The sequence below is a fragment of the Lactuca serriola genome, chromosome 8 (genome assembly GCF_051521515.1).
Source record: "Lactuca serriola cultivar US96UC23 chromosome 8, Lser_US96UC23_V15, whole genome shotgun sequence".
Taxonomy (NCBI): Eukaryota; Viridiplantae; Streptophyta; class Magnoliopsida; order Asterales; family Asteraceae; genus Lactuca; species Lactuca serriola.
The window spans coordinates 13,399,945-13,425,827 of NC_136415.1; the positions used below are offsets into that span (position 1 = coordinate 13,399,945).

At 34.6% G+C, this 25,883-nt stretch overlaps 1 protein-coding gene and 1 pseudogene across 1 annotated transcript; both read left to right on the top strand.

Annotated features, from left to right (window-relative positions):
• The first annotated feature begins 396 nt into the window (after positions 1-396).
• LOC145070550 (putative serine/threonine protein kinase IRE) lies at positions 397-6,326 on the top strand. Its single transcript, XM_079017490.1, has 17 exons — positions 397-1,019; positions 1,415-1,482; positions 1,582-1,755; positions 1,858-3,195; positions 3,315-3,487; positions 3,583-3,835; positions 3,990-4,082; positions 4,168-4,308; positions 4,445-4,537; positions 4,615-4,810; positions 4,914-4,999; positions 5,111-5,199; positions 5,268-5,319; positions 5,452-5,508; positions 5,578-5,745; positions 5,836-5,916; positions 6,012-6,326. The coding sequence occupies exons 1-17, from the start codon at positions 572-574 to the stop codon at positions 6,102-6,104; spliced, it is 3,603 nt and encodes a 1,200-aa protein (XP_078873616.1). The 5' UTR covers positions 397-571; the 3' UTR covers positions 6,105-6,326.
• A 1,587-nt stretch (positions 6,327-7,913) lies between these two features.
• On the top strand, positions 7,914-8,866 carry LOC145065414 (21 kDa protein pseudogene; annotated as a pseudogene).
• The last annotated feature ends 17,017 nt before the right edge of the window (positions 8,867-25,883 follow it).

The window sequence follows — 25,883 nt, forward strand, 5'->3', positions numbered from 1 at the left end:
AATACACTATGTTGTAAACCTTTACTTTGGGTAGTTGTATAAGTTCATTGTCAGAAAAAGCATTTGGTTTTAAGATACTTTTTGTTAAAAAGTCAAGTACTATTTAATGACATTAACCATTTTGAACATGACAATAATCAAACCTTAGCATATGTTTTAATTTGCATGAAATAATGAAAACTAGTTGCTCGAAATGGATGACCATTAAAATATGTAATTATTGTGCAGTAAAAGAATATATCTAAAATGAAATTGATCTAAATTACGTAAATTTTATGCATTTATTCTAATTGATATGTCTTAATATTTATATTCAACAATTTATTTAGTTTGATTTTTTTATTCATAACTTCATGCACAATGTTGCGTTCCGATCCTATTTTGCGTCTGTTCATTCTTCCTTTCGCGCGAATACCTCTCCGTGTTCTTCCCCGACGAAATGAACAAAATTGTGATCCAAATTCTACTCTGAAAAACCTAGAAATCATCATCTTCGATCCCTTATGTTTCTCTGTATAAAATACTAGAGATCACACTCGGAAAATGCCGTGAACAAACAACATTATCTCTAATGTCAATTCCACCACCTTCGTCAGAATCCGAACAAACCGCATACAATTCCATCGATCATGTCTATAGAAACCTTCATCAGAATTGTCAAACCTCCCATTCAATCGTTAAATTGAGGAAAATACCTCCGATCCCGATCCGTCAGAGCCAGAGCATGGCTGCAATGGCGGAAAACAACGAAGGAGAGTGCAGTGACGACGGTGACGGTGACGGTGACGGTGATAGCAAAGATGATGTGAATTACGATCGTCAGTTGGAGGAGGATTACATACTCCATGCTTCCTCCCTTGGCCTAAACCACATTCGCACTTGTTCTGTTCCTTCGCCTCTTAGGGTCGTTTCTCCGTCTGCTACCCCCTCAAAATTGGGTATTAGTAATAAAGATAAGACTTCAACTCCTCCTCCCCGTGAAGTACACACAAAACAATTTCCTAGAATCACTGATCCAGGTTACGTAATCCTTTGCTCTCCGGTTAATATACGAGATTGTTGTTCATTTTGAGTTGGGGATTTGGACATAGTACCCGTATGTAGTTTAGAAAAAAGGACTAATATAATGCCCTAAATATACTTATCCATGACAGAGATTATTAGATTTGTTAGTTCTTAGAGTAATAGTCCTGCTATAGCCTAATGCAGATAGTAGAATTAACTACAATCTAGAATTATTTGAGTGTTAGCTAACAAATAATCCAAAGTTAATATCAAAACTAGATATAATATTTGGGTCCTCCATCTACTATTTCAAGCTTCCATATAAGTATTTAAATTGGTAAACATTTGAGCGGAGTGTTGAAGTTTGATCTTCTATTTTGACATTTTCAGTGATTTTTGTCTTTGCTAGGCAAGAAGGTATCATGGAGTCAATCTAAATCATTACGAGTCCTTCCACCAGCCATTGGTGGACTGGAGGTAATCTACTTTATACTAGATAGGTTATTGCTGAGGCTGATAGGCTTGATTTGCCCATGTCTCATCTTAATATGTGGCTCATGTTGTGAGTGGTTGCAGGGTAATGCATCTCTTTCCAAGGAGCTGCAATCTCCAAGATTCCAGGCCATACTGCGTGCTACAAGTGGTCGTAAGAAGAGAGTTGCAGATATCAAAAGTTTCTCTCACGAGCTCAGTGCCAAAGGAGTAAGGCCTCTACCTTTCTGGAAATCTCGTGGATTTGGGCGTGTGGAGGTATTTCCTTGTTCTCATAGTTGATGTTCTTCTGATGCTCACATTAATTAGTTCTTCCTTAACCTGTTTGCTCCTTGCCATTGCAATATATATCAAGTTCAGGAGATTCTGGTGATGCTCAGGGGAAAGTTTGATAAGTTAAAGGAAGAAGTCAATGCTGATCTAGGAATCTTTGCTGGAGATCTGGTTGGCATTCTTGAAGAAACATCAGTATCTCACCCCGAATGGCAAGAAAATTTGGAGGACCTGTTAATTATAGCAAGAAAGTGTGCAAAAATGACATCCAATGAATTTTGGCTGAAATGTGAAAACATTGTTCAGATCTTAGATGATAGGCGCCAAGATTTATCCACTGGTATCCTCAAACAAGTGCATACCCGTCTTCTATTTATACTTACACGATGCACTCGGCTTGTTCAGTTCCATAAAGAGTGTGGTTATGAAGAAGGCCACCACATTTTAGGTCTTCACCAGCTAAGCGATCTTGGTGTCTATCAAAAAGTTATAGAGTCTACATACCAAAACTTCAGTAGCTCATTAGAAGAACCCGAAGTCACCGAAACACAAATGACCAAAAATGCCCATGAAGAGAATGAGGAACAAATTAAAGCAAAAATGATTTTAGACGGAGAAATTGACAATGTGGAGGTTGATACTGCAAAAAGTGTTGCTTCATCCGCGAGTAGCTACAGAATGTCATCTTGGAAGAAATTTCCATCCATAAAGAATCTGAAAGACCTAGATGAGATTGACACCCCAACAAAAGAAGCCTCTGACCAATTAGAACCTAAAGATGACCATGTTTTGAATATTGAAATACCAATCTGCCCTCCTGAGAACCTGGAGACACCATCAAATCTAACAAGAGTGTCATCCGGGGTTTCTGTAAGTCAACATCATGCAGCTTACGAGAGTTCATTGATTTGTCGTATATGTGAAGTTGAAATACCCACTGTACATGTGGAAGAACATTCTAGAATATGCACCATTGCAGATAGATGTGACTTAAAAGGTTTAACAGTCAATGAAAGACTCTGTAGAGTTTCAGAAACTCTGGAAAGGATCATTGATTCATGCACACCCAAAAGTGCAGATATTGCTGTTGGATGTCCAGATGTTGGGAGAGTATCTTTATCCAGTACACCAGAAGATTCTGATGAATCATCACCGAAAACTCACCGTTTGTCTTGTCGATGCTCTGAAGAGATACTCGAATGTGTCCATGGAGTTGATGCCCCTTATGTGATGGACAACCTGCAAAGTTTACCAGACATGAATAGTGAAACACGTGGAAACTTGACACCTGTCACATCATCATGTTACAAAGCCTCATCAGGTGGAAGCTTGACTCCTAGATCACCTTTACTAACACCGAGAGCCAGCCAGATTGAGGTGTTCTTGAGTGAAAGGAAGACATCTGAGCATGAAAACTGGCAGCAGGTAGTGTAATTAGTAATTAGTCTCACATGAAACATCACCACTTGCTTTCTTCCTGCACCAATTTCCATATTGATATTGTTTTGACATTATTGGAGTTAATGACATCCATGAAATGACAGATAAATAAGCTACTGGAAATTTCTCGATCCGTGGCCAGTATCAACACTAATGACTACAGTGCCCTGGAGATCATGCTTGATCGTTTAACAGACCTCAAATATGCTATCCAGGACAGAAAGGTGGATGCCCTTGTTGTCGAAACATTCGGTAGACGTATAGAGAAACTATTACAGTGAGTGAACTAACTAACCAACCAATCATAAAACTTATTTATTCTATATAATAAAAAACTATTACTCAAGTTTTATTTTTGTTCAAAAAATACAGGGAGAAGTATGTAGTTCTTTGTGGGCAGATAGAGGATGATAAGATAGAATCATCAAGTAACTTGGCGAATGAAGATAGTTCAGTAGAAGATGAGACAGCTCGTAGTAGTCTACGTGCCAGCCCTGTGAATACATTCTCTAAAGATAGGACATCAATTGAAGATTTTGAAATTATAAAACCAATCAGCAGGGGTGCATTTGGACGAGTTTTTCTAGCCAAAAAAAGGGCAACTGGGGATGTATTTGCCATAAAGGTAAGGGCTGAAGTAAATTCTGTCCAGATAATTAAGTAAAAAAAAAAGAAACAACTATAAGTGCTTAACTCATTATGTCCAAAAAAGAAGCAGAGTCCCTCCCTTAGTCAGTGTTTACTTACTAAAAGAAGTTATTTTGGAAAAAGTATTGCAGGTTTTGAAGAAGGCTGATATGATTCGTAAAAATGCGGTTGAAAGTATTTTGGCTGAGCGCGATATACTGATATCAGTTCGAAATCCTTTTGTGGTGAGAAGAAAATAAAAAAAAGTATTTTTGTTCAACGACTGTGTTTGTGTAACTTGACTTCATTAATTAAGTTGTTTTGACTTAGGTTCGGTTTTTCTACTCATTCACATGCAAAGAAAATCTATATCTGGTAATGGAGTTTTTAAATGGAGGAGATCTTTTCTCTTTGCTGAGAACTCTAGGCTGTTTAGAAGAGGACATGGCACGTGTCTATATTGCAGAACTTGTAAGTTTTTTCCCTTTCTTTTCTGGTATAACAAATGTACTTTGTTTTCTACTCTTATGGGTAAACAGTAAGTAGATCTTCATTCATATTGGTATCGAAATGGAAGTAATGATTTTTTTTTTTTGATTATTTTCAGGTTCTTGCACTGGAGTATTTACATTCTTTGAATATCATTCACCGAGACCTGAAGCCAGACAATTTGTTGATTGGTCCAGATGGCCATATCAAGGTAAACATCTTTTTTTTTTTTCTATATATATATATTAAAAAAAAATGAATTACTTATAAAATGATTATTTGTTACAGCTGTCAGATTTTGGGCTATCGAAGGTAGGTCTGATCAACAGTACAGAGGACTTATCAGGGGGGGTATCAGAAAACAGGACCTCTATTTATGGGGAAAATGATGTTGCTGCTACACCAGGAAGAGAACGTCAAAAACAGTCGGTTGTTGGGACTCCTGACTATCTGGCTCCTGAGATACTTCTAGGCGTGGGACATGGTTGGAGATTTATTTTATTTTTCAAACGTCTTTCTGCTTATTGCTTTTAATATATAACACTTAATTCCTTTGGTTTGGTTTGGTTTGGTTTGGTTTGTTGTAGGTGCAACAGCTGATTGGTGGTCTGTTGGTGTTATTCTTTTTGAGCTACTTGTAGGGATACCTCCGTTCAATGCAGAATCTCCACAGGTAAAATCAAAAATCTTCTTCTGATGCTTTGTTGAGGAGGGAGGGTAGATCGCATTGCATAAAAACCTACTTTACTCATCTTGTCATTTTTTGAATTGGGTTGGGGTGCAGCAAGTTTTTGCCAACATTATGAACAGAGATATACCATGGCCCAAGATCCCTGAGGAGATGAGCTATGAAGCATATGATCTGATTAATAAGTAAGTTTCTAGTTGTTTATCAATCAATTCAATCATCACATATTCATACATAATTATGTTTATTTCAGGTTGCTGACTGAAAATCCAGCTCAACGCCTTGGTGCCATAGGGGCTGTACAGGTAACATTTTCTCTCTCCATTATTAAATACATACGTACCAAACAATCAAAAAAGAAAAGGCAAAGAGGTATCAGGTAGGAAGTTAATTGATAAATAATGTGCGTGATTTGTTTATTTATGATAAACAAACAGGTAAAGACGCACCATTTCTTTAAGAATATCCACTGGGACACACTTGCAAGGCAGAAGGTAATTTCATCTATTTTTTTTTTCTTTCTTAAAAATAAAAAAACATAAATTATAAGAGAAGCTTTGCAGGCGACATTCATACCATCTGCTGAGACTCTGGACACGAGTTATTTCATGAGCCGGTATATTTGGAATCCAGAAGATGAGCATGTTGATGGAGGCAGCGACTTTGATGATATGTCTGATACAGGCAGCACATGTGGTGATAGCTCTTTCGGCAATATGCTAGAGGAAGAGGTAATTAATACTAATATGTACACACACACACACAGTCTATATAATGAATTGGTTTCTTCCTTTTGATGATTTGGTTGTTTGATTAAGCAGGGTGATGAATGTGGTAACCTGGCGGAATTTGGTGCTTCAACTCTCAACGTGAATTACTCATTCAGTAATTTCTCATTTAAGGTATGACTGTGACATAACCTACACTTTTTCTATATATACAATACAAAGTCAAAACACATATTAATTTAATTTTTGTTTTTTGAATGATCGATCAGAACCTGTCTCAGCTGGCTTCTATCAATTACGACATGCTTGTAAAGAGTGCTCAAGACTCGATAGACAGTTCTAATAAACCAGCAGTACCATGACAACCTACCTAATCAATCATATCATATCATACACTGCTTCCATTTAGCTGCTGCTGCTGCTACCTGCTTAATTCCTGGGCTGAATGCTTTACTTGTTCTTCATTCATATTCCATTTCTTGCATATATTCCAGTTCCACCACCTCTCAAGAGTCAAAACGACCACAATAACTTAATTATGAGATCATAGGAATTAATAATTTTCTACATCATTCATTCATTCATTCATACGAATTAACCCCTTTGATTCAACTAGTAGAAAAATCCTAAATTGTATCCTCCCTAATTTTCTTTTAAATTAAACCATCTTCTCTTGTACACATTCTTTCTTTCTTTTTTTTAATTAGTTCAGTACCAAATAAATAAATCTCAACTTTTGGTTTTCTCTGGGATCCTTTCCTTTCCTTTTTTTTTAATAGGGCAAAAAAAAGTAAACCAAAGCTTTGTTTTCCTCAAAAACAAATAATGTATTAACGGAGCAAGTTACCAGGATATAGTTTAATGGATGGAGGAGTAAAGAGTTATATCATGTATGATCAGCATATTATGATTTATGTCTATATTTCATTGCAAAATAATAATCGGATATTTTGATAAAAACTAGTCCAAAACCTGCTACTAATACGGTGATCAAAATCCGTTCAAAACCTATACAAAATCCGATGTTTAATGTAGTAGAAAATGTTGTTTTGATTCATCACTTTTTGAAATTATTGATACAAGAATTTGGAGGCTTCCTTCCTAGGTGTCCTTAAACAATCCGGATGGTCGAGAAACACCAAGTGAAAATAAAAAAATACCAAAATCTTTTTTTGACCCCTTTCCAACCTACCATGCTAGTTTTGTAAAATTATAACACTAAATGCTTCAAAAGTTGCCTAATAGAATGACTTTTTAATTTTATCCAATTTTATTCCGAATCGTTTCCGGTTATATAATAGGATCATATATGTGAGCCTGAAAAACGGTTTACCCACTTTGCAAAAATCCAAACCACTCGTGATCAAATTAATATATTCGGTTTTTGAATCTCTAGGCACATAAGACCTAAAGGGTTGGGTAGTCATAGACCATGATTCTTGAAAAATATAAGACAATCCACAACGGTGAAAACCTTTCAATGTTTACAAGATTATTCTATTTCAAAAATGGCCCCACTTACCATATAAAGTTAATTATTATGGTATATTATTTATTAAATAAATATAAACTATAGAGTAATATATTATTATGTTACAAGTTGATAACATAAAATGCTCACTTACCATTTGAAAGACTTTTAATATTGGCAAGACTAATCATACGTGGACATGTCATGTCATTTGAAAGTGGTTTGCAATTTCATTTGCAAGACCGATATAGATGTTTTAAACGGACTTTTGAACCATCATGATTAATTGAAAAATAAAAAAAACAATTACAAATATAGTTAAATAAGTGTACTTGAGTTGTGTTAGGGTTTTAATAAAAGGGAAGAAGTTCAAAGAACTATGGCACCAATTGCATTTTGGTTGTAATTTTTTTGTTCACGTAGATCTTAAACAATTTTTTTTTGTCAAAAACAAAACAAAAAACATGAAGTTTGGTAAAATGCGTGGCAACACAATATAACTTTTTGTGATTATCTCATATTTAATGTATCGCCTGATAACTATTTTAATTGTTTTTATACATTTTTCGCTCCATAAAAATAAAATTTGACTCTAGAAATAGATTTTTATATTTTATGAAAAATATTATAGAATAACTATTAAATGAAATACAATCATACCATTTAACCGCAAACGGTTCAACTATAAAGAGAATATATACTCCTATAAATACACCCTCTCCCATCTTCACCCCCACCAAACATGGCAAACCTCACACTCACACTTTTCATTCTCGCTGTCCTCTTCCTCGCCGGAACTATCACCGCCGACTACATTACTTCTTCTTGCACAGCCACCACCTACCCTCGTTTATGCGTCCAGTCTCTTTCTCCCTACGCAGAAACTATCAAACACAACCCGGCTGAGTTGGCTCGGTTTGCGTTGAACGTAACCCTAAACCAGTCTGAATCGGCCCAATCTTTCCTCCAGAAGCTGACGGAATCCAAATGGTTGAACTCCCGTGAGCGTTCCGCTGTGGGAGATTGCTTGGAGGAAGTTAATGACAGTTTGGACCGGGTCAGAAATTCAATCCGTGAACTCAATAGCGTGGATCGGTTCAAAGGTCGGGAGTTCCTCTTGCACATGAGCAATGTTCAGACATGGATTAGCTCAGCCCTAACCGACGAGAATACTTGTATGGATGGGTTTTCGGGTCAGGAAATCGGGGGCCCGGTCCAAAGTTCGGTTCGGATCCAGATCAGTGATGTTGCACATTTTACAAGTAATGCTCTTGCATTAATTAACCATTACCTGATATGATTTTAGTTTTAGGTTGTTATAAGTTTGAGCCTATTTTTCGTTTTTTTGAGCTTGTGATACATCATAATTTACAAAAGAAATTATATGTTTGAAGATGCTACAATAATATGGTCTAGTGGTACTACGAACCCTATTGAAATAGGATAAAAAAAAGGTGGATGTTCACAGACATGGCTATGCCCTTAAGTCTGTTAGAGTAGAGATGGTAGAATGACTGCTTCGGTATTTGAAAAACAAGAACCCGGTTTGATGAGGTAACGTATATAAAGTTTTTGATTTAATTATGTATCAACATATAATCCGATTTATTTCGTGGTCCATTATATATAATGATGAACTCTTTTTCTTCACAAGTATGCCTGAGTTGCATATTGATGTTAGCATGAGTGATGCCCATGATGTGCATGACAGCATGAAAGTTTTATTACGGATGAACTTAAAACCAACTATTGAAAACATTTTTTTTTAATATTGAAAACGTAATAGTGATGGAATTTTAGGACTTTTGATGTTCTAATGGTAAACAAATATCTAGTGCGAATAACATTATGAATATATCATCATAGACTAAAAATTTTAATTATTGTTTTATGTTAGAGAAAACATAATATTTATGTTAAAGATTGATAAAAAAAATCAAGATCTTTTAATACAATAAACATAATTTGGGATTTAAAGAGTGTCAAGCTAGTAGGACCCAAGGTCACATGAAAGTCTTTTGGACTTTTTGTACCAAAGCCATGTGAATTCTGTTATAAATAATTCCTGCCACTACATGAAACTAAAAAAAATATATGAAAAGGAGGTAACTAAAAGCTTCAAAACAAATAATTGTCGTCCTTTAATAATTGGGATAATGACTTAGGAGGATAATAACGTTTTCTTTTTGTCCATTTTAGGTCCCTAACGTATTTTTTGTGCGTATTACACCATTAATGTTATTGTAACCGTTTACAAATAGTCCTTTTAACAGGAAGAAGCCGGTAAAATGATTATTTATAAACGGTTATAACAACCTTAATGGTGTAATATATACAAAAAATACGTTGGGGACTTAATATGGACAAACGAGAAACATTATTACCCTCCTAAGTCATTATCCCATGAAACTATAAACCCCTATAATAAATTTTTACTTTTTAAATAAGAAACTTATAGGTCTTGGGGTTGGTAGTTTGGATGTTTGTAACCTCGACCTTCTTTATAAATGGAAGTGGCGGTTTCTTAATGACAATGAAGCTCTTCGGGTTAAAATTGTCAAATTTGTCATGGGGAAGGTGGTGGTTTTTCGAACGATTCGAGAATAGAAATTGGAGGAGGTGTTTGGCAAAATATTGTATGATCCATTAATCACCTCCATGAGAATGGTTGTATTCCTTCTAATTACATGTATAGAGTGGTGGGGAATGAGACTCAAACGAGGTTCTAGAAGGATGTTTGGTGCTTGGATATTCCTCTTAAGGAGCGGTTCGGGAGGCTCTTTGCTTTGACCTTTAATCAAGATGCTCGAGTAAGTGAATAATGGGATCTGGGGGGATGTAATTTTCATTGGCGTCGGGGGATTAGAGGAGGGGCTGAATCGACCCAATTTGATATTCTTGTAGAAGGATGTTTGGTGCTTGAATATTCCTCTTAGGGAGCGGTTCGGGAGGCTCTTTGCTTTAGCCTTTAATCAAGATGCTCAAGTAAGTGAATAATGGGATCCGGAGGGATGTAATTTTCATTGGCCCCTCCTCTAATCCCCCGATGCCAATGAAAATTACATCCCTCCGGATCCCATTATTCACTTACTCGAGCATCTTGATTAAAGGCCAAAGCAAAGAGCCTCCCGAACCGCTCCCTAAGAGGAATATCCAAGCACCAAACATCCTTCTAGAACCTCGTTTGAGTCTCACCCCCCACCACTCTATACATGTAATTAGAAGGAATATAACCATTCTCATGGAGGTGATTAATGGATCCTACAATCTTTTGCCAAACACCCCCTCAAATTCCTATTCTCGAATCTTCCGAAAAACCACCACCTTCCCCATGACAAAATTTGACAATTTTAACCCGAAGAGCTCCCTTCTCATTAAGAAACCGCCACTTCCATTTATAAAGAAGGCCGATGTTAAAAACATCCAAACTACCAACCTCAAGACCTTTAAGTTTCTTATTTAAAAAGTAAAAATTTACTATAGGGGTTTATATCTTCATGGGATAATGACTTAGGAGGGTAATAATGTTTCCCGTTTGTCCATATTAAGTCCCCAACGTATTTTTTTGTGTATATTACATCATTAAGGTTGTTATAACCGTTTATAAATAATCCTTTTATTGGCTTCTTCCTGTTAAAAGGACTATTTGTAAACGGTTATAATAACCTTAATGGTGTAATATGCACAAAAAATACGTTAGGGACCTAAAATGGACAAACAGGAAACGTTATTACCCTCCTAAGTCATTATCCCTTAATAATTTCTTCACGTTGAAGTTAGCACCAAGACATAACGGTATACGCTAAAGACTCACAGATTTTATTTGTTACTTGTGAGGAATCCATTCTGTCCAGGCAACCGTTATATAGTTTAAAATAAAGAACTTTGCTAATGATTTCTCTGGCGGAACTATGATTTAAGAAAAAAAAAGTGTGAAAACCTCACATTGCAATTGGCCATAGACATGATTTAAGAAGAAAAAACATCAAAAATGGTCCCTGTGGTTACCCAAAATCTGAAGTTTAGTCCCCGTGGTTTAAAAACCTCATAGATGGTCCCTGTGTTTTCAAAACTTTTGATGATTGGTCCTTATTGCTAACTCCGTTAACTTTTGTCCGTTAACTGAGGGGCATTTTCGTCATTTCACACCACATGGACCATTTATGATCTTTTCAGTTATTTTTTTTAAAAAAGAAAAAACTAAATATAATTATTTAATATATAAAATCTCTCTCTCTCTCTCTCTCTCTCTCTCTCTCTCTCTCTCCACACACACACAAACTCATAGATCCATAAGGAGGCTTCCGATTCATCCTCCAAATCTCTCTTCCTCCTATCCCTCTGGTTCACAAAATGGTTACTCAAAACCAAAAGAATCTCAATAAACCCCCAAAAATCATCTCTAGTCTCCTTTAAATGGAAGCAAATGAAATGCTTCTCCGGAATCGGCTGGGATAGGAGAGTCGGAATTGGGAGTCGCTTTTCCAGAAGAGCAATGCTTCTCCGGCGAGTTCACTGTGTAGATCCAGAAGTAATAGATATTAGATGGAGGAAGATTTCTTGTTAAAGTTGTTGCCGATGATGGAATAGAAAGGAGGAGGTGTTACCGTTGTTTTAGGAATCACCCATCTAATTACTTGATGAACTCTAAAGCAAACTCGGTGAACCCTAAAGCAAGAAGGCTTAAATTTGATGAACTCTAAATCTGAAAGGCCTAGAATCGATGGCAAAATCTAGAATTGGAGGTGCCGACTGACACATATACAAGCTGGGTTATTTCTTCATCTGAGTATCGAGATACAATTTGGGTTTTTTCTTCATCTGAACTTTATGATCGATTGGGGGAGTAAACAGGAATGCTCTTCGTTTTATACATCATAAAAATTGGAGGAGTAATAGAAAGCTAAACAAAGGAAGGGAATCAATTTAAGGTTTACCTTCAAATCAGAAAACCCTTCGAACGTCTCGGCCGAAGAAGCCGAAATGGAATCCAAAGAAAAGAAGCAGGTGAAGTGATGCCATTTAGTGCTATCATACCCTCGAGGGTCTCGACTCTTCAACCCTAATCTTAGGGATTTTGAATCAACTGAAGGTATATAGACCCATCTCTGTCTTCAAATACTCAACCCAACAAGTGGAGGAAACACATATGTGGATGAAAGCAAGAAATATGTTAACGTTCTTGTTCTTGTTGGGATTTGGAGAAAGAGAGACATCGAATTACATAATCTAGAAACATCGATGTTAGTGATTGGTTTACGAACTGAATGCAACGATTTTCAGTAGCAATTCGATTTTCAGCAAGCATATCAGGAACCATTCGGTTTTCGATTCTGATTATTAGCAAGCAATCGATTTTCCTCGTAGGAATGAAAAACGACAGCTTAAAACGCAACGAGAGAGAGAGATTATACATTAAATAATTATATTTAATTTTTTCTTTTTAAAAACAAAAGAGAAAACATCATAAATGGTCATTGTGGTAGTGAAATGACGAAAATGCCCCTCAATTAACGGACAAAAGTTAACGGAGTTAGCAATAAGGACCAATCGTCAAAAGTTTTGAAAACACAGGGACCATCTATGAGGTTTTTAAACCACGGGGACTAAACTTCAGATTTTAGGTAACCACATGGACCATTTATGATGTTTTTTCATTTAAGAATAAAAAAGTGAAAACCTCACATTGCAATTGTGGGCCATAGACATGCTTTAAGAATAAAAAAGTGAAAACCTCACATTGGAGTCGTGGCCCATAGACATCTTCTATTCGATTCAAATAAGAATCTATGTTGTTGTTGATTTTTTTTATTTTTTTTTATTTTTTATTTTTTTTTATTTTTTTTTAATTTTACCCTATTATAATAAACCAAATTACTAAACTGTAATTAAATTATTAGTTAAATAAGAATTAAAATTTGCCTTCTTAATTAGAAAATTGAAATAGTAGTGTAGCCGGAAATAATTTGTTAATCGAAAACAAATCTCCTTAACAATTAAAAATAGCTACGTTTGAACTCTTGATGATTGTCGATTTACAAATATTGTTTATAAATAAACGGGAATAATATAGCTAGTGACGGATTGATATAAATGAGATATTAATCAAAAGAGTCAATTAAAATATAGGGAAAATTTCATACATATCCTTACAAACTTTAGATATTACTCTAATATCCTTGTAAACTTTAAAATTACACTTATATCCATTTAAAACTATAAAAGTTACATCAATATCTAAAATCATATTTTAATTAGGATTATATCAAATTTTTATTAAATATTTTATCAAATATTCAAAAATATATATTAGTTTACCAAATACCCTTTCCTCTTTCTTCAATCGATTAAGCCCACTTATTTATTACTTCAATATATTTGTGTTGATCAGTTCAACCTCCCTGTTAAGTTACCGTCTCCATTGCCCTCTACCGAATTCCACAACTGGTAAATCTCAGTACCGCCATTCCTGCCATTCTTCTTCGGAAAACCAATGCAACAGAGACCACTCCTCACCATTATGATTGCTCCACGATGATTAATTATTGGTTTCTCGGTTTATGCTTTGTTGTAATCCGTTCGGAATTAGATGTTTAATTAGTAATATATGACAATGGAGACGGTAACTTAACGAGGATGTTGAACTAATTGACACAAATATATTGAAGTAATAAAGAAGAGGGCTTAATCCATTTGAAGAAAAAGGAAAGGGCATTTTGGTAAATTAATGTATAGTTTTAAATATTAGATAAAAAATAATAAAAAATTGATATAATTTTAATTAAAATATGACTTTGGATATTGATGTAATTTTTAATGTTGTAGATGGATATATGTGTAATTTTACAATTTATAAGGATATTGAAGTAATTTATAGAGCCTTAAAATAAAATATATAGGATGAGACTTTGTTATTAAAGAAGTAAACTAGTAAAGTGAAACATGGGCCTCAATTTGAGAAAATTCTCTTACCACCTTTATTAACTACTTTCTTTTCTCTTTATATATATATATATATATATATATATATATATATATATATATATATATATATATATATATATATATATAAAACTAGTAAAAAACCCCGGACTTCGTCCCGGGTCTTTTTCTTTTTTTTGTTGATTATGGAAACATTGTGAAAAAAAGCCAGAAGTCATAGGAAGATCGTATTTTTAGAGGGCATCTAATAAGAGACTAAAAATATAAAAGTTTGGAAAGTGATGTGGCAAAATGAAAGTCAACAAAAGTTTACTAAAGGACTAAAAGTGTAAAAGTTTGGAAAGTGATGTGGGAAAATGAAAGTCAACAAAAATTTACTATTCGTAACTTGGTCAAGCTTTATATATATATATATATATATATATATATATATATATACACACACACACACAAGATGTAGGCAAAAGTTTACTCGGTGACTCCTTTTTATCTATAATATTGCTGCAAATTGAAAAATGATGAGGGGTCCAAGCATCCGACAGCCCCTTATTCCGTTCGCCTCCAAGACTTGTTGATTAAGTCGGAAACTTTGATTGAGTCTGTTTCTATTGAAACTAGATTGTTTGATTATGCATTTGAAGGACTGTGCAAAATGATGAAAATGACCATATTAACATTTTGTTCAATCTTGTGCCGAATAAAATGTATATTTTTGATAAAATATCTTAATGAAGTTGCTAAATAATTATAAAAAATATCAGTCTTCATATAAAATCCAAATTAAATACTATTAACATAAATAACTTCTACAAAGATTGATGTTTTTATATTAACACTTTAAATTTTGTTTCATAAAACTACTGACATTAGCCATTCAAGATAAATTACACGTATTTGAACGACAATGAAACAACAAATAACATAAGGTTAAAAAAAAAACATGGATAATATCAACAATTACATTCCATGCGCATTGTGCCATTCCTTTCCTTGAGATCAATAGATATTTCAGCAAGATTCCACAAAATATAATTGGTTCCCTTCTCATACATTCTTGCAATGCTCGGCTTAATGATTTCTTAGAGTGAATTACAATTATGCATATAATTCAATAGATATTTCACGTGATCTCATGTATTATCAAGAGCCATTAAATAAATTGACCAATTTACATAAAAACAAGGACACTATCAGTTAAAGAATCCACATATACTTCATACTTTTCAGAGCCATCACATATACTTCATACTTTCCTTGCCATAAACCTTTCAGAAATTTACATCCAATTTACCTGTTCAGTTGAGGTTCCCGAGTTCAAGAATCATAGCTAAATTAAGTTTGAATTTCTGTGTTTCTTTATAGTTGTCTTATATACAACTTGAACTGGAATTCCTATTGGGGAATTTTATCAAACATGTGATGTTCAAAAGATATGGAGTTGATGTTATAGATGCATAAACACACAATAAACACAATAAATCCAAAAAGAAGAACAAATATGGTGTCGATGTTGGAGATACATCATTATCAACAATTTCATCTTTTAACTTAAATACAACTATCAAAAACCTCTGTTTCACAAAAACTCCAGTCAAAGGATTAAACACACAATACCACTTGTATTAGATCAAAAAACATAAACCATATCGAGGGCCGGTCTAAAGATATAGTGGACCTAGGGCGAAAAGAAAAAATGAGCCCCTAAAATCAATAATAGTCAAACCATTATAAATTATAAAGTTCACTATTAATATTAAAAAAACAAAAATATGACCATACCATTACAAAAATAACTAATTCAAAGAAGAATATTTTTCGTAACATTTTTAGATAAGTTGATTATTTTCTATCTCTATATATACCATATATTTTAAGAATTTGAGGCCCTTAGATACATGGGCCCAAGACGACCGCCCGGGTTGTCCACAGGACCGGGCCTGACTATATCATAAAACAAATACATAAAGAGAGTTAAACACACACACATGGATAGAGAGATGGATCAGATCGAACTAAAAATGCAAAGGGAAAACTATTTAAACCTTTTCAACATCGATTTCAGATGGTGAAATCAGCATCGATTTTAGATGGGGAAGGTGCGATTTCAACATCTATTTCAGATTGGGAGGAGAACATAGATTAATAATAATAATAATAATTATTATTATTATTATTATTATTATTATTTTTAAATTTTCAGTCAACAACATTTTTCTTAAGGACCAAGTCAGGCCATTAGTCAATCGATTCTTACTAGACTAGGTCAGACGATTTTAACATTTATTAAACAAGCTGACCGGACCGAGTCAACCAAAAAATGCCGACTCGACCCGCTCGGCATATCTAACGAAGCCTAATAAGGGTTGAACTAACCTCTATTTAAGAGAAATGAATGATAATCGACATTATTGATCATTGATGGTTCATATATCAAACAATTAGAAAATTACTAATAAAACTGGATGCTCTACCTTTCGTCTACATACGCCTTCTTCGTATGATGATTCTACTACTTCAACATGACTTAATCTACATTCTTCCAATACCATATAATCATCTACAAGGCATATGCATATCATCGTTTTTCTATTTCAACCCTGGTTGTGAGAGCGCTATGAGAATGTGTTGGCAAAACTTTCGTTGTTGCAAAATGGATGTCACTTGCCCATATTGCGGTAATCATGCATGTTGTTTACCCTATGTGTCCGACCACCCGCATATGTTGCCAAACCACCTTTTACTGCTGCAGTTTGACCACGAGCTCCCCTATCAACTATATAGATATATCAGATGACGACACACCATATTCCACGTCTTCTTGTTAAATTATATAATGTTCTTTTCTAGTATTACTGTTTGTAAGTTTGAATATTATTGTTTGATAATTTTTATAAAAATATTTTTCTCGACTTCTTTTTAGAAAAACCGCCGTTTGAGAAATTCAAAATACTAATTTCTCTATGTGAATGGTTCACGATATGCATTGTTGATTTGTTGATTTAATATCGTCTAATACATAGAAGAGCAATATTCCATGTTTCTTCCCTCGATCTACTACTCTATCATCTTTACCTTTCTATATCTTAGTATTTATCATAAATTCACTATATGGTAGTATTATAGTATCTTTTTGTACCACAAGGTTGTGTGACAATGTTAATGGCGTTTGGGAGTATATTTCAACGAATGTTAATAATAATTTGCACCATGAATTTGCAGGTGAGTATAACCTATAACGGGTTGACTGGTTGGTGTTTACAAAATTACATGTAGTGGATAATTAGATATCAAGTCATCCTAAAAATAACCAATGATTGGAACGTTGTTTATATAAATAATGATGAAAATTGACTAAGTTGTCTATATAATTAATAATGATAGCCGTTCTACTTCCTTTTGGGATGGGGTCTAGTTAGGAAACGTATATTTTCGTTTTTGTTTTCCTAAGGTTTATTACATGGAGCCGAGTCAGTAGGTAACGGTTACTAAGAAGTTGTCCCACTCATTAAATTTCTAGTTTTTTCGTTGTATGCCCATGTGAGGGGAAGAAAGTGAGCAATGAAATGTTCTTGGGTTGTTGTTGGTCTCAATTATTTTTATTGTGATGCAAGATAGGTGGGTCTGGCCTTTCACAGGGTAACAAGAGTTTTTTTTTTTTTTTTTTGTAGCTTATGCATGTGTTTTTATTGATGAATATATGGTTGGTGGCATTTCTATCTTATGTAACATCCATTTTACAGGTGTAATTCTTTTGACATTTATTTTTGTTCAAATTTGAGATGTAGGGTTTTCAGCGTACTGTAACACGAACTTTAGTGTGTCGCCATGAGACCACATCACTTAAGTAGCGACATGGTCAAGTATGGACCGCAACACGGAGGCGACTGAGCTTCAAAACCCTACATCTCGGGCCTTGAGCCCTATTTAAGGGTGCTAACTTTTAGGGTTTCGTGCATTCTCTAGCCTCCATCTTCTGAGAGCAAACCCTAGCTCACTTGAGAGTTGTTGGTGCATTGTGTAAGTGTTTGGAGCCTTTTGGTGGAGATTCTTGAGAAAGGAAGTTTGTAGAGCAAAGATCCAGAGGTTGTGCTTCATTGTTTCTCATTGATAGACCATTGTAAGTATCAAAGATCCTTACTTTCTTGATTTCCATACATAGATCTAGGTTTAGATGGTGTTTTGGTGGCATTTTGGTCCCATATCTTGCGATTGTTTGGAGTTTTGAGAACTCCAGTGGTTGATGTTGTCTAAACCTCACTTCCAGACCATTTCTTGTTAAAAAGTTGAGTTTTTTGTACCTTTTCCAAGCCATACATGACCTTTTGGTCATTTTGGGTTACTTTGAGAGTGAGGGTTTGTGTTTTGGACTTGGCTTGATTACGTAATGGATAAAGTCAGGAACTTTATCCATTAGCATCAGATCTAAGATTTTGAGCTATGGACGTTAACGATTGAGAGCTTATTAGATTAAGTTGTTAGGACGTAAACTTCAACGCAAATTCTTAGGGATCATGACATGGGTCACAAATGGAATCACGACTCTTTTGTGTAACATCCCAAAAATACAAGGTAAAATTTTTATTTTTCCATAAACCAAAACATTCATTCAATCATTCCAAAAGATAACCATAGTATTTTGTATTGTCAAAACATCATAGTAGAGTCATAAAATAGATAGTGCAGAAAACTCAAGGAGATGCAATGCGATCAAGCCATGCCCTTTCCTTTGAAACCAGAAGTACCTACAATATTTAAAATATAAAACCGTAAGCACAAAGCTTAACGAGTTCCCCAAAATACCACACAACCATACGGCCCCCACCCAAATAACATAACGGGCCCCCGACTCACATAACGGGCCCCAACCTACATGCATCATGGCCCTACCCAACAAACATAATGGGCGTCGCCTAACATACATGTAAGAGTCACAAAGACAATCTAGCATCCTACACAGTATAGTGAGAAGGCTCACCTCACAAACGTAGTCGAAAGTACCAAAGCTCTCACATAAGGTAAGACGGTGCTACACACCACCTAATGAAACATTAGAGGTAAACCTAGACCACCATCTAAAACTACTCAGCTGACCAAAATTCAACTAGGTCAAGAAGTCGACGATCAACGGTCACCACGTAGTGGCCAACCACTGGCCACGTTGTGGCTATTCAACACAGCCGCGACCAACTCTGCTACCACCTCGTGGAAAACATGACACCACGCCGTGGCAACAACCCAACAAAATAATTGAGAAACCCTCCTTCACCACGTCGTTGCGAGCATATTGCCACGTCGTGGTTTATGGCTGAAGACAACTTAATTGATTAAGCTCTTAATCTATTAAGCCCTTTGCTTAAACTTTCCAGAAGGCTTCTAGGGACCCTAAAGATTCATAAAAATCCAAAATTTATGGACATGCATGACACATGCATGTCCTTCACTCAAACTAGGTAAAAAAAAGGTAAGAAATAGAGTCTAAACTCCATGCATGGCACTAAAACTTCACAAGAGTTCAGATCTGGAACATATAAGGAATTTGGGACTCCCAAGACCCATATAGTTGCAAAGTTTAAGGTAACCAACCATTCAAGCTTCACCAAAAGGACCAAAAGCTCACAAAATGATATAACAGTAGATCTAGTGAAGTAATGAGCAAGATAGAAACTGTATACCTCCAAATAATTAGAATTATGATGAAGATGATGGATCTAAGCCGGAACCAAGCACACAAGCAACAATAAAGACTCCTTCTTCCTCCAACCATCACAAAATGGGCTCACACACTTAAAACACACACAAGCTCACCTTACAAACACAGTCGAAAGTACCAAAGCCATCACAGACGGTAAGCCAGTGCTACACACCACCTAATGAAACATTCAAGGTCAAACCTTATACCACCATCTAAAACTACTCAGCTAACCAAAAGTCAACCCGGTCAAAAAGACAACGATCAACGGTCAATGGCCAACCATTGGACACGTTGTGACTATTCAACATAGACGCAACCAACTCTGTACCACGTCATGGAAAACATGCCACCACACTATGGCAACAACCCAACAAAATAATCACGAAACCCTCCTTCACCACGTTGTGGCGAGCATCTTGCCACATCATGGTTTCTGGCTGAAGACAACTTAATTGATTAAGCTCTTAATATGTTAATACCTTTGCTTAAACTTTCTAGAAGGCTTCTAGGGACAATAAAGGTTTATAAAAATCCAAACTTTATGGACATGAATGACCCATGCATGTCCTTCACTCAAACTAGGTCAAAAGGTAAGAAATGGAGTCTAAACTCCATGCATGGCACTAAAACTTCACAAGAGTTCAGATATGGAACATATTGTTGGATTAGGTGTCTAAGCCCATAACTATAATTGGTATGTACTTGAGTTAATAGTAGCACAATCCTTTTGGGTTGCCTTCACACTAGCAACTTGACATGATGATTAATTGAGGAAAAGGAAGAATTTATTAATTTGATTAATAAATTGAAATAAATGATTTATTAATATATTATGGAAATTATATATTAATTAGAAATCATATTATTAATTAATATTTAATCAGAAATTAATTTGGAATTAATTTTGGGATTAAAGGAATTAATTAAAATTATAGGGGCTGTTTTACAATTTATTGATAATTGTGGAATTGGGCTCTTAGACCATTCTAGAAGGGATGGACGGAATTATCTAGGGAAGGCCCTAGAAATTTCGTTCAAGGCCTTAAGGATGAGGATCCATGAGCTGCTTAGGCCTTAAGCAAATGGATTATGGTTTCCTTATCTTAACCCTAACTTTGGCTCTAAGCAACCAATAACTATATAAAGGACACAACCCTTTATGGATTTCGACCATGCTTCAAGAAACCTTATAAGAGCCAAAATTTTGAGCAATTACCTCCTCTCTCCTCTCTCTCTCTCTCTCTCTCTCATAATCATCTTCTAGCCCTGGTCTGTTTGTGAGCCATTAGAGGTACTACACTTGTGGTACTTGTTCTCAAAGTCAAGATCTTCAAAGGAAATCATTGTTATTACTAAATAACAATAAAGGTATGTTTCTAATCCTTCTTATGTTTTCGAAAATACTAGGAGCATGCTAGGGTTTCCGGTTTTTGTGTTCAATGCTTGTATGTCTAATAGTGAAAACGTAGATCCTTATATTAGGGTTGCATGCACACATAGGACTGTTTGCTATGTATAAAACCCAGCAGTGGTATCAGAGCGCATGGTTTTTTGTTTTTAGTTAGATTTGATACAATTGATTGAATTGGAAAAAATTAGGGTTTATGGCTATTAAACCCTATGGCCTATTATTTTCGCAAATTAGGGTTTTACAACCCTGGTTTTTCGAAAATTCCAAAGGGTTTTCAAACCCTTTCCTTTGGCCTGTCGAAATCTAGGGTTTCCTAACCTTAGGGTTTTTTTCCGAATTTTAGGCAAGGTTGAAAGCCTTGCCTTCCACTCCAAGCAATAGATTTCAAAATCAAGGGTTTTTGAGTAGGTTGTTATTTTTGGTAATTATCTTGTTAATAGTTTAATTAGATAATTATAGATTTTGAAACATCCCTACCCAAATTTTCGAATTCCATGGGATAAGGATTAGGTTAAAATTAATTTGTTTAATTTAATAGATAATCCTTATTTGAGTTAATAATCAAATGTTTTATTGGATAGTTATTAAATCAATTTCTTTTAAATTTAAACTAAAATGTTTTTAAATTTTCGAAATTTAAAAGATAATTAATAAATCCATAAAATGTTTAAATTCAATTAAATTAAAAGTTTGATTTATTAAAAGATTAAAACGGTAATATTTTAAAATACACCTTATACTATATATATATATATATATATATATATATATATATATATATATATATATGATTAAAGGTTTAATATATATTATATGTATAAGACTAAGTTCGTCAAACCGCTAGTACGCCTCATTCACGAAGCCGTTCTATAAGGGGAGTTTAAGAAAGCGGCCTATAAAATGACCCCCATTGGGTATCTACTCTTACCCACCGCTCCCTTGATTGGTGGAGGGTCGTTAGCCGAACGTGTTTGATAGGACATAACTTCATTAAAAGTATAATGATAAAAGTAACTAAACTATTTTCTAAAATACCACTCTTAGTTACTTTAGGAAAAATGTGAATTTAATGCTAATCCATGAAATTTCACATTGCACCTTATTGGTCGTTAGTTGAGCGTGTGCGGTTAAACGACACACTAATATGGGACTAATATTGTAGGCAATGGGTGACTCGTGAATTATTATTGATTAATGGAGCGTGTGTGGTTAACCAACATATCGATAAATGACATCGAGAGTACCAAGCTAATTTGCATGGTTATTCACAACTTGTCTGTGATCCTCGGTATCCCAGTCACAAATGGAATGGGCATAATCGAGATTAAACATTCCATTGAATAGTTTAATGAATCTCCAAAGATCTAAGATTTTATTTAAAACATAATTCGTTCAAGTTTCATTTTTCATGGTGAAATTGGTAAATCGTCATTTGCCTACCTTTAAATAATTTGCAATTGGATTACAATATCCCTCTTCTGAATTGTGAATTATTTAGTTGGATCCTAGCCTTAATTTGAATTTTGGGTTAATCATTAAGGATTAAAATCAACTAACTTTAATTCTCTTTTCCCCCTTTACAAATGTCAAGTTCAGACAACAATGGTCTTCCTTGTTTTTGTGGAAATGTCTTTCCTTCTGAAGACGATCTTCCACATGTTGATCAAGGTGAAATAATGTGCCCTTCTTCAAGCAATGTTGGAACTGGAAATCATGGTTCTCCAACTCTTCCTCCACCTCCACCAGTAATTCTCCCTGAGCCACGTTTTCTTCAAGCTGAAAAATATGAAGTAACTCAATCCTTATTGGCAAGTAAACCTCAAGATGGAAAGTCTGTGTGCGCGCATGTTTTGAAAATGAAATCACACATTGACAAATTAGAGATGTTGGGTGTCGACTTTGTTTTGCGTTCGCTTTCTGAGTCATATGGTCAGTTCATTAAGGACTATTATATGAGGGACGACGACGTGACCCTAATCGATCTGGCATATATGATGATTTATGCTGAAGCAGAAATGCTTAAGAGCACAAATCAAGAAAATGTGTTTGAAGGACGTGTCTCCTAAATTTATATGGACATTGACAATGACAACATTAGTAGTATAGAAAAGGTTTCTCTTCCCAATGGAAATCGATCGGCCAAGGTCAAACCGTTTGACCATATGGTAAAGAGAAAGGATAATTCTGAGATAGTCCCATGTGTTATTCTTGAGAAGTCCATATGTTTCTATTTCCAATTGAAGGGACATTGGATGCGAAGCTGCCCTGACTATCTGAAAGATCGCAGAGATAGTAAAGTAAAGTCATATGAATCTACTTTAGGTACATACACTATCTAACTCCATTATTTTATTAAGTTCCTATTCATAGATTCTTAATACATGATGTGATAGTCACATTTTGATGTTTTGCAGGATCTAAGAGAAAGAAGGAAGCTTAAGAAGAGTAAGCTAAATCTGATCATGAAAGATGGATTTCGGTCGCATGGTTTGATGATCAATTTTGAAAGCTACTGCTTAGGAGTTATGATAGATTAATAGATTGCTTAGGAAATATTTAGAAACATAGTTTTCATATATTTTCATTGTAAGGACAAATTTTTCCGCTTATTATCAATAAAAGTGAAAATTTGATTTATTTAATTTATATTTCCTTGCAATGACATTTATGAAAATTGGTAGGTATATTTCTATTATTAGCAATATTAAAAATGGATTTGATTCTTAATTATGTCGTTTGTGGAAATGTCATAATTGAACAAGTGAAAATGAATTTTCATCACCCAAGTTTCAATTGGACAGAAACTTGGAATCATACAATTTGAATTGTGTGATGAATGAGAATCTGTATCTTTGGAAGATTAAGGCTAATTCCTTGATCACATGTTTATGTGAGTCAAGTGAAGGACTAAAGGATCTAGTACACATTAATTTGGACTATTTAGATCCACCAAAAAGAATGATAAGTCTATTCGTCATGATTTAGTGATAGTTCAATAATATATGATTGTGTTTATAAGATTAAACATAATTCTAACACTTTGAAAAGTTTTCAAAGAGTAGTAGAACAAATATTAAAAATTTGTTAGGCAGAAAGATAAAAGTTTTTCAAATCTGAAAAGAGAGGAGAGTACTTTAGTATCATGTTTTATCATCATCTTGATGATTATGGAACCATGTCACACATTGATCCTCGTAGAACGTCTTAGTGCAATTGTTTGACTAAGAAGATGAATCAAATATTGTTGAAATGGTCTAATCGAGAGATGAGTCATACTTCGTTTCCAATCAAGTTCTAGAGTCATACTCTAGTTACTTCAAATCGTATCTTGAAGCTTATTTCAAACTAAGTAGGTTATGACACCTCATGCAATGTGGAGTAATAATGTTTTCTTACTCTGGTACATTTGAAAAAGATGACACCTCATGAAATGTGGAGTAATAATGTTTTCTTACTCTGGCACATTTGAAATTGGTAGTTATATGTCAAGAAGTCAGTAGGCGTCTGATTAATCCTGAAGAGTTTCAAGAGTAAATCGAGAATAAACATTTTAGTAATCACCAACACACGACTTGAGGTTAATAACCTATCGTGATTGACACATTCTTGTTTTTGTGCATCTTCCAATTGAGTTGACAATGCTTATGAGTTCTATGGTTGACTACAAAAGGTAGAGGACGTTGGTCAGTGATAGTACATTGATCAATGGAAGTGAGCTGCTTAAACAACATGGAAGACATGGCAGACCCTTGTGCTACCAGAAGGCAAAAAATTGAGAATAAGCAAAGTTCAGTCCATGAAAGGAAAAACTATGTTTGATTTTAGTTTTTCCTCAACCTTATCTTATGATTGTAGGTTGGAATTGATAAATTCACATGGATATGAACGCAAACACCATAAAATATAGGTGGCAAAAGGTTTCGCTCTAGTTCATGGAAATGATTATGAGGAAAAACTTTCGCTAGTACATTTTAAATTTGATTAATATCATTATGGTTAGTAGTTGTGATAATTGCGTTCTCAAATTCGTTTATGATTACGGCATCCCTTTTTATAGTTTGAATTGTGAGAAATGGCAAGAAATAGTTTGAACGTTCAGGACATATTGCTATAAGTTCTGAAATGGTTTGAGGACACACATATGTCATATAATGAAGGTGTATGAGCTTGAGAAGTTTTCCTGGAGACATATCAAAGCACCACGTATCAAAAATTTGAACTTTGGTAAGAAAGTCAAGAGCATTGATTTCTAAAAGTCTAGTTGATTTCTGGGTACATGTCGAAGCTAGTGGGAGCATAATTGTTATGCAAGTCGGAGCATGATTGTTATGCTAAGTGTTGCAAGTTGGCAATACTATTAGTAGGAAACGAAGTTTTTCAAATTTCATAGTTTAGGAATTGTTTCGCTACAAAAGGATTTAGGGGAGAAGGTACTTAGACTTCATTTCAAATCTAAATGTAACGTTCCAAATTTATGACTTTTGTTTTTAATTTAAAAATTTATAAAATAGATTACTGAAAATGCCATCAATGTTATCTCATATCATGAAAAACCATAAGTCAACTATCTCAAAAACCTATCATAGGAAAATAATGTCAGAGTACAAATCCCAAGAATCTCATGT

Bases quoted from the DNA above. Each gene is read 5' to 3' on its own strand.
- LOC145070550 (XM_079017490.1), top strand. From the start codon at position 572: ATGTCAATTCCACCACCTTCGTCAGAATCCGAACAAACCGCATACAAT. The intron at 3,836-3,989 runs GTAAGGGCTGAA...AAAGTATTGCAG, and splicing joins GGGATGTATTTGCCATAAAG to GTTTTGAAGAAGGCTGATAT. The intron at 5,200-5,267 runs GTAAGTTTCTAG...TGTTTATTTCAG, and splicing joins GCATATGATCTGATTAATAA to GTTGCTGACTGAAAATCCAG.